Source organism: Dromiciops gliroides, chromosome 3 (genome assembly GCF_019393635.1).
Source record: "Dromiciops gliroides isolate mDroGli1 chromosome 3, mDroGli1.pri, whole genome shotgun sequence".
Classification (NCBI taxonomy): domain Eukaryota; kingdom Metazoa; phylum Chordata; class Mammalia; order Microbiotheria; family Microbiotheriidae; genus Dromiciops; species Dromiciops gliroides.
The window spans coordinates 564,247,073-564,259,336 of record NC_057863.1 but is presented as its reverse complement, the minus strand read 5'-3'; the positions used below and the strand labels follow the sequence as shown (position 1 = coordinate 564,259,336).

The 12,264-nt window shown below is 36.3% G+C and overlaps 1 protein-coding gene across 6 annotated transcripts in view; it reads left to right on the top strand.

The window, feature by feature from the left end:
- The window catches only part of GRM5 (glutamate metabotropic receptor 5), a 682,630-nt gene that overhangs the window by 225,751 nt on the left and 444,615 nt on the right, over window positions 1-12,264 (top strand). For all 6 annotated transcript variants that reach the window (XM_043994303.1, XM_043994304.1, XM_043994306.1 and 3 more), the window contains one exon: window positions 3,436-3,685. In XM_043994303.1, coding sequence (XP_043850238.1) covers window positions 3,436-3,685 — 250 coding nt within the window. The remainder of the gene's footprint in view (window positions 1-3,435; window positions 3,686-12,264) is intronic.

Genomic DNA, 12,264 nt, shown 5'->3' with positions numbered 1-12,264 from the left:
GTGTGGGGGTGTTGTGGAATTTTTAAACTTGGTTTGAATTTTACATTGTCTTGATGAAGACATAACTTGTAATGGGAAAAAACTGGTTTCAGATATCGAATTCCCTTATACAACCTGTAAAACTTGAAAAATGTCGTTTCATTTCTCTGGGCCTCAATTTCCTATAAAATTAGAGTCTTTTCCTGGAAAATGAGAGTCTTTTCCAGCAAAAACATACACATGCACAGAGAGACACACAGACACACATAACTCTGTAGACAGAGGACTTTTGTTCAAATACTAGCTCTATTACTTCCTACTTGGGTATATCACTTAATCTCCCTAGGCTTCAGTTTTTTAACAAGTACCTGGGAAAAAATGAAGGTGAAGGCTAGACCAAATGACATCAGATGTCCCTTTCTCTCTAGATATATGGGCTGCTGACATATGGTTATAATACCAAAGATCCAGATCAAAAGTGACGATACACATATATATATTTCTTCAATACCCACTCTAAATTATTCAGAAAAGAAATGGAGATTTTCTGGTTTTCTTCAAAATAATTGGTGCCATGTATATACATCATCTCAATCTGCATTGTTTTATGGTAACCCAGAGTCGCTAAAATTCTTTTACAGATCACCTGCTAACAGTCTTAGTAATAAGAAGTTATAAACCCTCCTATGGAATCTTCCTTGGGATTATTCATGAGCATCATACTCTTGGAGAGCAACTTACTCTTGGAGAGCAGGTCATTTTTTCCTGATGCAAAACAAAGGAAGAGCTATCTTACTTTACATTTTCATGAATCTGTCTTGTCTTCATTAGTGAAAATGGAATAAATGTGCACATGATGAACAACCTAGAAAGATGCTGCCACCAGATACAACTGATGAGATGAAAAAGGAACATAGGACTAAAACAGAGTTGTTCCTTAGAACTGGTGAAATAATTACTGTGAAGTAGAAGATTCTGGCTAATCTTACTCTGTAGGAATGTTAATTGCAAAATGAGTTTTCTCCCCCCAGAGGCACTTTCATTATGGGGATAGTAATGGAGAAATTAAATATAGGTATATCTCATCAAAATCATGAGAGAATTCCCTGTGAATAATTAAGTAGCATTTAATCAGAGGTAAAAAGGTAGAAGAGCTATCCATGGTACTTAGATGCTAAACTCTTCTATTTTCAAGCTCCTAATGTATATTATTTCCCCCGTTTAAAAAAATGTAGTATATCAATGTTGTAGAAGCAATATCTTAAGTCCCTCAACCCATCCTATGTACTTTAGGCTATTTTTTTCCTGAAAAAAAATTAATGTATATCTTGAGAACTGATTCTCTTAGGGAAATTAAGGGCTCAGACTGTTGACTTCTTTGATTGGATACAAAGCAGCCTATGAAGGTGGTTTGAAACTTGGGTGATGGATCACAGTGAAAAATTTGGGAAAGGGACCTCTGCTCAGCTGAATCACCTTGAATGGTCGTCAATTTCTGTCCTCACTGAATATTATTATCCTGCTATGGCTAAGACAATCTCCTTTTGCTTTTCAGTATAATGAAAGTGTTCCATTTTGTTCTGTGACATTTAAATAATTACTATACACAGAAGTTTGAATAAGCTTATATTTATTACCACTTTAAAAGTATGCGTGAGCATGTGAATATGTGTAAAGGCTTCCTGTAAGGGATTGAACAAGTGCTTCAATATCTTCTCATGGTCCCAGGCCTGTGGTAGAAGAGGCAGAGAGAGAGCTTCAGCATGCAAGTTAGTGTGAGCAAGAGAAAGCCCCACCCCAAAGCCCATGTAGTCCCCCAGAGAGACAACATGAGATACTAAAGAGACAAGAGAGAGAGAGAGAGAGAGAGAGAGAGAGAGAGAGAGAGAGAGAGAGAGAGAGAGAGAGAGAGAGAGAGAGACGATGTGGTTCCAGAGATCCAACATGGTTACCTGTCCAGGTTTTTTTATAATGTATTTTCAGGGGGGCAGCTAGGTGGTGCAGTGGATAAAGCACTGGCCTTCGATTCAGGAGGACCTGAGTTCAAATCCAGCCTCAGACACTTGACACTTAACTAGCTGTGTGACCCTGGGCAAGTCACTTAACCCTCATTGCCCTAAAAAAAAATAATAATAATGTCTTTTCAACAAGAGATGGGTAATTATAAATCAAACATTTCTAATTGTTTACCATTATTTAGATGTATTTTGTTGACATGACTTGAAGGTGGAATATATTATAATGAAGTCCAAGGATGACATCAGAGAAAGGAAAGCAAGAGACTCACTCAACTTAGTCAGGGCAAAATCCATTCATCTAGGTGTGGTTTGATCTCCTCAGTAAGTCTTTGGGCTATCTAGGCAAAAGAATTGATCTTCACCCAAAGCTCCTTTTGTGAGCTTAGGTTCTGGGTCAGTATTTGATCTAGATGAGATTTGATGAACTCTCTCAAGGAAAGCTTCTTTCAGTGGAGGGGGAGAGATATCCAGGAAGAGAGATCTATGGGTCCCCTAAGATATTGATTATTAATAATTATTTTCTCATGGTTCCAAGACCTAATTATTGTGTGACTGATCTGAATCTGTCTCAGTTCAAAAGTCAGGAAGAGGTGGTTCATCAGGAATACTGAAAACCTAAACATTTTTCTATGAAGTCCCTTCTCTCTACTCACATAAACAATACTCCAGTAAATATTCTTATCACCTCATTCCTAGACTGTATCAATAGCCTTCTCTTTGGTCTCCTGGCCTCAAGTTTCTCATCCATTCATCATCTATTCAGTCGCTTGTTCTTTGGACTCTTTATTACTTTGGTTATCATGCAGACAAAAGTCATAGAAGAGGAACTAGTCTATTGCAAGCTGGGGGATTTGATTGAATGACTACCTCAAGAAACTTTAAAGCAGGGGTACATAAATTTTTTGTGTCATGGACCCATTTGTCAGTTTGGTGAAATTATGGCATTCTCAGAATAATGTTTGCAAATATATCAAATAAAATAAAGAAACCCAATTATTTAAATAGTTGTTGTTGTTTTTTGGCATGACATTCAAACATATATATATATATTTTATATATTTATATATTTATATTTATATACACACACATACATACATATACATATATATTTAGGGGAAACCCCCACCCCACCCCAGGTTGAGAAATCCTAGACTTAGAGTGTTGGGTAAAGTGGGTTTCATATATAACACATCACTTTATGCAGCCTTCAAGAAAAAATAATGCTATAGTGTGATTCTTTTCATAACATATGGATTGGGGGGGGGTAAACAGCAAAAGCAAAAAGACTCATTAAGTGTATTCATATACTTTCTTAAAAGATGGTTTGCTGTAATATAATGTTCCAGATATGATAAACCACCATGAGAACTTTATCATGACTGTTGTACCAGTTATGGTGTATTTGATTCTCATGTGCCTTTTTGTATATTTCATGCAGGAAACTATGGAGAAAGTGGGATGGAAGCATTCAAAGACATGTCAGCCAAGGAAGGAATCTGCATTGCTCATTCCTACAAGATCTATAGCAATGCTGGGGAACAGAGTTTTGACAAACTCCTGAAGAAACTTATCAGCCACCTGCCCAAGGCAAGAGTGGTGGCCTGCTTTTGTGAGGGGATGACAGTGAGAGGTTTGTTGATGGCTATGAGGCGCCAAGGACTGGCTGGAGAATTTCTGCTTCTAGGAAGGTGAGTAGGAAAGAGAATCATCTTTTTCATTCTTCTCCCTAACAGAAATATCCTGGGTGAGAAATGTTCATATTTGATTTACTACATTTCTGTCTCTTGATGGTGTAACAATTGGAATGACACCACCAGCTGGAGACTTACTGTAGGAAAGCCCCGCCACGAAAGGAAGGTCTTTGAGGGAAAGACCATGCGTCTTTTCTTTGGCATCAGGAAGTGATGTTTGGTGGTGGGAGGAAGAAGGGGGAGCTGGGCACTCTTTCTCTCTTTCTTTTCTGAGGATCCTGGTGGAGAAGAGAGCTGGAAATGCACTCTCCCTTTAATAGATAAGAATCTAGGCCTTTCTCTCTCTCTTTACCAAATTCTTATTCTCCTTAATAAATGCTTAAAAGTCTAACTCTTGCTAAAGCTTATAATTTATTGGCGACCACTCATTAGATATTTTAGACAGACTAGTTAGAATTTTAGCCCTTAAGAATGGGTTGGCCAAATGTTCTGATACCCAGATTTTTTCACTGGAACTAAATTTTACATATCTTGAGTACCCAGGAAAGATTTGTGGATAGTCTCTGTCATTTTATTTTATAACTGACTTTATTAAGATGACTAGGAATTGTCATGTGTGATATTAATCTTACAAGTGTTACTACTAATTTTTAAATAAAAATCACATATGTTTTATATTGAAGTGAGGGTTGTTAAAGCAGTTGCCTTAGGAGGGGAATATTTGATCTGAGGAGGCTTCTGTTGCTCATAGATCCTTCTTCTAGGATTACCTTTGGGAACAACCAGATTAAGAAATCAAAAATGAAGATCTAACATCACCTCTACTACATATTATTCATTTAGCAATTCATTTTACATATCTATGCTTCAGTTTCTGATCTGTAGCATGAGGTACTAGATAATAGTACTTCCAACTCTGAAGCTCTGATTATATTTCTACAGCACTTTAAGATTTACAAAATATTTTACATATCTCAGCCCATTTTATCCTCATGACAAGCCTGTGAGGGACACAGCAAATATCTTATTCATAATTTCAGATAAGGTAAATCAAAGAGGCAGAAATTGCCTATTTTTATGTGTCTATAAAAGGCCAAAGATGAGACTTAAACTCAGATTTTCACAGTCCAAATCCAGTGTTTGTTTTTTTTTGTTTGTTTCTACCTTTTGATTCTTAGGAAACTCCTTATTTAAGTCAAACTTTGATCTTGCATCCCAGAGAAAAGAGCTCAGGATTCAGAGCAAAAGGACATGGGCTCAAATTCTGACTCTGCCACTTAAAACCTATATGATCTTGGACAATGTTATTTAACTTCTCTGGACTCACTTTCCTCATTTGTAAAAGGACTAAAGGATCTCTATGGGCCCTTCAAATTCTAAATCACTGTTCCAAAAATCTCATACTAAGTGAACTTTTAATTACTTGTTTCCAAAAGTCAAGTCTGTACTTCAGAAGGATGACTGAGTATGGCTAATCATATTCAAAACACTTCATCAGGAAACCTGAATGTTATTCCCCAAGAGGAGTCAAAACTATTAACAGCAACATTGCTGGAATAATTGTATAAATTTCCATAGGGATTCTTCTAGGGACAATAAACACTTGGATAGAAGTATGGAGTGGTGACAAGAGTAGTAGATTTGGAGTCAGAATACTTGGATTTATTTCCTGGCCCTCACATTTACTAACCATATGATCAGAGCCGAGGCATTTCCATTCCTTAAGGATCAATTGCCTAATCTGGAAAATGAAGGAACTAGGCTAGTTTTCCATTCAGCTCTTCCCTGGAACCAACATACTGTAATATGAAGTTTGGATAATTTTTTAAAAGAACAATATCACTTCTTCATGCACAGCTTTTATATTGATGAATCCACTGCCTTGTGAGGTAATGAGTTCCTCATCGCTGAAAAACATCAAGCAGAGAATATCAGTAATGTTGTAGAGAGGATCAAAGGTTTAACAAGATATTTTAAAGATCTTCTCCTGTCTAAGATTCTCTGAATTTCTGGGATGGCTATTTAGACTTGGTCCCTAAATGAGGCAAAGGGAAAATTATACACATATTGTATGTATGTGTGGATACACACACACACACACACACACACACACACACATATACATTATATGTATACATATTTATTTGGAAAGAGAGATTATTTCTTTGTTAATGTGTGTGCAGAGTCCTTTGAATCACCATGCCAAAAATAACATTAAAAAAAGGTATTTTGGGGGCAGCTAGATGGTTCAGTGGATAAAGCACTGGCCCTGGTTTCAAGAGGACCTGAGTTCAAATCTTCAAATCTGGCCTCAGACACTTGACACTTAAATAGCTGTGTGAACCTGGGAAAGTTACTTAACCCTCACTGCCCCGGGAGAAAAAAAAAAGGAAAAAAAAAGGTATGTCATGGCTTACTCAAAACAACATATGTTTGATGCTTAAATCATAATTAATTTAACTTCTTATTCCATAATATGCCTATTTTTAAGGAAATAAGTCCCTGCCCCAGAACATGGGGAACTAACTATACAGAATTTAGAACCTTGGAAACCTTAATTTTTTTTTTCTAAGCACATGGAAGAGATTTATCTGGAACTCTGTATAGAGTTGAGAGACTATTTCACTAGGATTTTAAAAAGAAAATTAGAAAGACTAAACTAAATCAAAAGTGCTTAAGTGTCATTGCAATTTGACCCAAGGTATAAGATGCTAGTTAAATGAATGCTTGTCTCAAAGAGGAAGAAAATTTGTGCATATAAGAATATGACTGCTTACCCAAGACGAAGAAACAAAAATATAGTCTTCCCAACTCTTGAATAGATACAGTTTAAAGAAGAATTCATGAATATTTTGGATATTAGAAAAAAAAAACTTTACTGATACACTTATAATACTTTGCAACTAATTTTTATCATGACTGTCTTCATGTATTTTTTCTTAATAAAATAGCTATTTTTCCTTCAATGTTATTATTTTTAAATAATTTGTTCAGTTTTTCATATAACTTATTTCCTATCATTAGGCCAGGCTATTTTCTCAGAAGGACATAATTCAATTACTATCATGGAAAGCAATGGAAAAATATTTGATGAACACAAATTGGCTTTATGGTTAATGTTTCAGAAATATTGCCATTCTGTAAATGGAAGTGCATCTGTGGATGGTTACAAGTTATGGTAATGATAATTATTCAATATTGCCTATACAATACTGAATATATGCTTAAAAATACAAATTGTTTGAAATTCACTGGTATCTATATGTAGGGTGTGTATGTGTTCTATTTGTAGAATAGAAATGTACAGCTGTAATAGCTGATGGCTCTTATTTTTTGGTGATCTGTATATTTTGAGGTCACTTGAACATGAATATACACAATGCTCACTTTGTACATTAATATTCACCTTATCCAGAGGTCAGAGTTCTGGTAAGCTCAAACATCACTTCTCATCTATAAAATGAGAGCAATTATAGTATCTACTTCATTGGATTGTTGTAAGAATCAAATTAAATAATGTTTGTAAAGTCCTTTACACGAACTTTAAAGCATGATAGGAATGTGATGAGGAGTAAAGGTAGTGGTAGTTGTTACATAATGGAAAAATGGAGACATTCTAAATCTTACCCTTTCCACATAATTGTAGTCAGAATAACCCCACAGCTGAGTTGCAGTGAGAACATGCTAACAGCAGTAGCAGTAATTTCCTCCCAATATCAAGAATAATAAAACTATAAGAAATGGGGGGGAGGGAGAGGGGAGAATCATAAAAATATAGCAATTTGCTCTGAAAAAAAGACCTTCACATATTTTGCTAACTTCTGTCAGCATCACTTAATTATATATAAATTAGGATGCATAATTCAGTAATTATTGTTCATAATGATCTTAGAGAATTACATATTTGACCATGAAGAAGGATTTCATATCAAATCCATTTTGACAGATGAGTAAACACAATAATAAAAAAAAAACTCTTCAAACATATTTCCTTTAATTTGGTAAATGTGTGAATGCCTTCTGGGACTACTTTCCTCTCTTGCATGACTATCCTTTACCGGTATATGAGTGTAATTGTTGGCTCAATAAAATGATGCCAAAAGAATAATCAGACAGTCTTTTCATTCACCAACATGTCTTTCAAAATACTGAAACTAAATAAGATTCCTTCCTTCACTTTGTGTAGTGGATTTTTCCAAAATCACTTTGTTGTTGTTGTTGTTGTTGTTGTTCTGGACAAAGGCCACTGCCAATTACTGGCACTGTGTAGATCTGGGTTATTTTGTTTTGTTTTGTGCTATCAACAAGAGAGCTATTACAAATTTTGTCGTTACACAAAGGTAAATGTTCACACAGGAGTATAAAAGGTACACTTAAGGGAACCAGAGGTTATTTGCTTCACAGAATTCCCTTTTGCATTTTAAGAAAAAATGGACTTCAGTCTCCCACATTCTGTAATCAGCCCAGATAAGCAGAACTCACTTTTCAGCCTGTGATTCATTCTGCTAATATGGAAATACTAATAGTCACAAGTTTCCAGAATACAGCAGAATCTGGAAGTTCCCTTGTCAGGAATGCTAAAGAGGAAATTCTGACTCTCAAGGAGATCAGTCATTTTATCAATAGACATTTATTAAGTACTTACTATGAGTAGATGGTATGCAAGGTCCTTTCATTCTTTGCCACAACGATCCTTTCCACTTTTGTATTCATAGGATCAACATAGCTATAGAGCTGAAAGAGACTATAGAAGTCACCTAATCTGATCCTCTAATTTATTGATAAAAATACTAGGGGCCACAAAGGCTAAATAATTTCCCCCAAACCACACAGTCAGTAAGTAGAACAACAAGAGTTTAGTTCTCTTGTCAGTATACTATACATACATTCATCAGAATGTAATCTTGATATCTGGGGGATTTTCTTTTCTTTTCTGTATTTTCCATGCCGACCAAAGTACTATTGAATATAGCAGGTTTCTAATAAATGCTTACTGAATTTAATGTACCACAACATGCAATGCAGATTTGGGGCAAATATAAATGTGTCTAACTGATTAAACATGGCATATTGCTAAGACAACAACAAAGAACTTTAGGTTAGAACTTTAAAACATGGTTTCTCTAAATGAAAAACACTCCAAGGAAGTAGAAAAAGCAACAAAATAAGTGAAGAGAAAATTTAGTTATCCAATGATATTGGACCAAAAGGTGACCACTTTGACCAATATTGTAATAAAATGGAATTCCTTAACATGAAAGGCCCTAAGTTTTTCATAAATTGTCTCATTCATTTGTAGCATATAGAAATAGCATGGGCATGGCATCTGGAACATGGTATCTGATGCCAGTTTTCTTTCCCTCATTGCTTAGCTTACTTACCTCAACCTGTGCAGCTAGTAGGGGGGGTCAGTGTTTTCCCATATAGATGTGACCCATGCTGCTAAAATTTATTTTCAGGATCCTAGGCATAAAAATTTTAAGGGGAAGCTATATGTCTATTACTAAGGTAGTCCACGAGCCCCTCACAGTATGATTTACATTTAAACAAACTAATAAAGATGATACCATTAACTCTTTTTTAAAAACAAATTTTAATAGCTTTTTTAATCAAAAAATTCCTCCTAGTATCTCTCCCTTTATCCTTCCCAGAGAGCTATCCTATATAACAAATAACATTTTAAAGTAAAAAGAAAAAGACAGAAAAACCAACCAATATATAATGATCTATGTATATATTAAATGTCCCTGACCTGAGGACTTTCAGCTTCTTCAAAGGACTGAGATGACATTATCAGCTTTTAATTGTGAACAAGGCAGAATTCACTTCAAGAATAGTTATGAGTTCATCCTTAAGCCCAGATTCCACTCTATTACCAATTCATACACTATCTGTGGAGAAGAGTGTGTATAAACTTATAGAAACCTAGTAGGGAGACACATGAAGAAGGAAAATCATGTGCCAGGGCAACTAAAAATTCTGGTCTGCAGAACTTAATGTCCTTAGTCTCTTTAGTAAATAATCTACATAGAGTCACATGCTGGGAAAGAGCTCTTTGGGTTGGATTTTTGACTCAAATTATACCTCAGTTGGATTCTTGGGGAATATTACACACTTTTATAAAAGCAATTATCCTGAACTTTGGCTGCGTGAAGCTAGCTATTCATGTGTACCCCTAAGGAGCTTTCCTTCTTCTGCCATAGGTGGCAGTAATGTGCAAAGAAGGCAAACCTCGCCTTTTCTCAACCAGGTCTGTTAGGAAGCAAAAGATACTTCTTCCTCTGATCAGCTTCTAGCATCAATCTTTTCCCTCTCATGAGCTCCCAGCAGCAAATCTTTTTCTCCAATCAATTCAGCTCCCAACAGTATATGCAAAGTCCATCTTCCTTCAGTAAAGTCAGCAATGTAGGTGTCAGGGTAGGATTCATCTCTAATCTCTTCCCTTACATTTCATCTTGACTATTTTTCTATAACTCAACCACTTGGCTGAACTTGGTTAAACTCTGCTGAATTTAACTCCTTTCAAGTAGCAGTGGAGAATCTCTACTCTGTTTTTTTCCCAGTCTTTTCATTTGCTCTTCTAACAATTCTGCCTTTCTTCTTTTATTAATTGACTCCTTTCTCAAAGAAGTATCTCCTTAGGTGAAGTAATTCACCACTATCTTAGAATGAGAAACCAAAAATCATCTTTATGTCAGACATGCCACAAATCAAAAATGAAAAATTGCCTCATATTCTATAGAAAGTTCTAGTTATCATGGCTTTCTTGCTGGCAATACCAAAGTCTTCAAAAATAATCATATGAAAATTAGCTTCTGGGAAATAAGAAGATACTTTAATAATTACTTTTTTGTTCTGAAGACTGCTTTTTCTCAAATCTTTGCATAACTGTTGGTGATTCTCCATGGTTTATTTTCCTCAGGGAAACTGCTTTCTAAAGTGTCTCAGAATTGTGCGTGTGTGTTTGCCCCATTTGATAAACAAAGTTATTCAAATCCAAAAGGGGTAACCCTTACCCATTCATGCAATCTGTCAGTCAGCAAACATTTATTAAATACTGACTTTCAGAGGACTCTTCTCTCTAGCTGATGTTCAGAGTTTAGAAAATAAATGCTTTATAGTCTTATGGAATATATGATATATTTGGGAGATAAGTATACCATAGTAGTAGTAGTAATAGTAGTAGTAGTAGTAGTAGTAGTAGTAGTAGTAGTAGTAGTAGTAGTAGTAGTAGTAGTAGGCCTCCACCAGTCTCAGACGACCATGAATCAGCATCTTGAAGAGCCACAGGCCACAGTGTGGCTGTGCAGTCTGATGTGGGAGCCAAAGCTCCTGAGTGACTTATAACTGGTAACTGCCATATCCGGTGTTGTATCTACCCCATAAGGAGTAGCTGGAGTATCCTCTCCAGGGCACTGGCCTGGGCAGATCAATATGGAAAACAAGGTGTTGCCTATGCAGCAGGTTTTCCCTCTCTGAGACATTGGTGGATCCAAAGGAGAGGCAGAGCCAATACAGTTTGGCACCAGTGCCACCACAGGAGTTGCTAGAGTGATGTGATGTCCAACATCCAATTGCCTAAGGTACTCGGATTCCTGATTTTTCCTTGGGGTTAACTCCCGAAGCCTTTCCCATATATGGGTATAGCCGCAAGGCAGTGGAGGTTTAAAATCAGGGTTCCTTCCCCTAGGCGGGTTGTCTGCCAAGGCTAACAAGCCCCACCTGCCGGAAGCCACTGGTTTTAAGGCACCAGTGACTTGCCTTTGCCCCTTCTCCTGTTATTGGAAACAGTTCCACCATGAGAAGGCCAGGAGTTGGGCTTTGGCTGTCAGAAGCTATTTGAGACACACACCTTTGGAGCATTTTATAGAAAGTGGGAGCTTATCCCCACTCTCATCCCAGCATGACAAACTTTTTGGAACCAAGTATACCATACACACACACAAATTGAAAATTCATCAGAGAAGTTTAAGCAAAGTCCTATTGAGGGCCAAAGAGAAAAAAATAATATCTTCCAAGAATATCAAGCATTGTGGTGGGGATTTAAATGATGGGTAATTATTCAGCTAATATAAATGGTGGGGTTTTTTTAGGTATGGACAATAGAAGAAAAATATGAAAGTGAGGAAACATGGAATATGCATATATGGGGAAAGTGAGTGGTTCATTTTGGCTAGATCATAGGATACATGCAAAGGAGCAATATGAGATAAGGATAGAGAGGGACAGCAAGATGAATTGATAGAGGGTTTTGTATTCTAGACAAAAGAGGTTGAACTTTATTTCCCTGGCAATAAATAGGGAGCTATTGAAAATTTTTTTTGAGAAGAATGACATAATCAAGTGTAAACTTAAAAAAAGACTAATCTAAGGGGGTAGCTAGGTGGCACAGTACATAGAGCACCAGGCCTTGAGTCAGGAGGTTCTGAGTTCAAACCTAGACTCAGATGATACTTGATACTTACTAGCTGTGTAACCCTGGACACGTCACATAACCTCAATTGCCTCACCAAAAAAAAAAAAAAGACTATACTAGCAATGAGATGCACAAGAGATTAATGAGTAGAGAGTAGTTA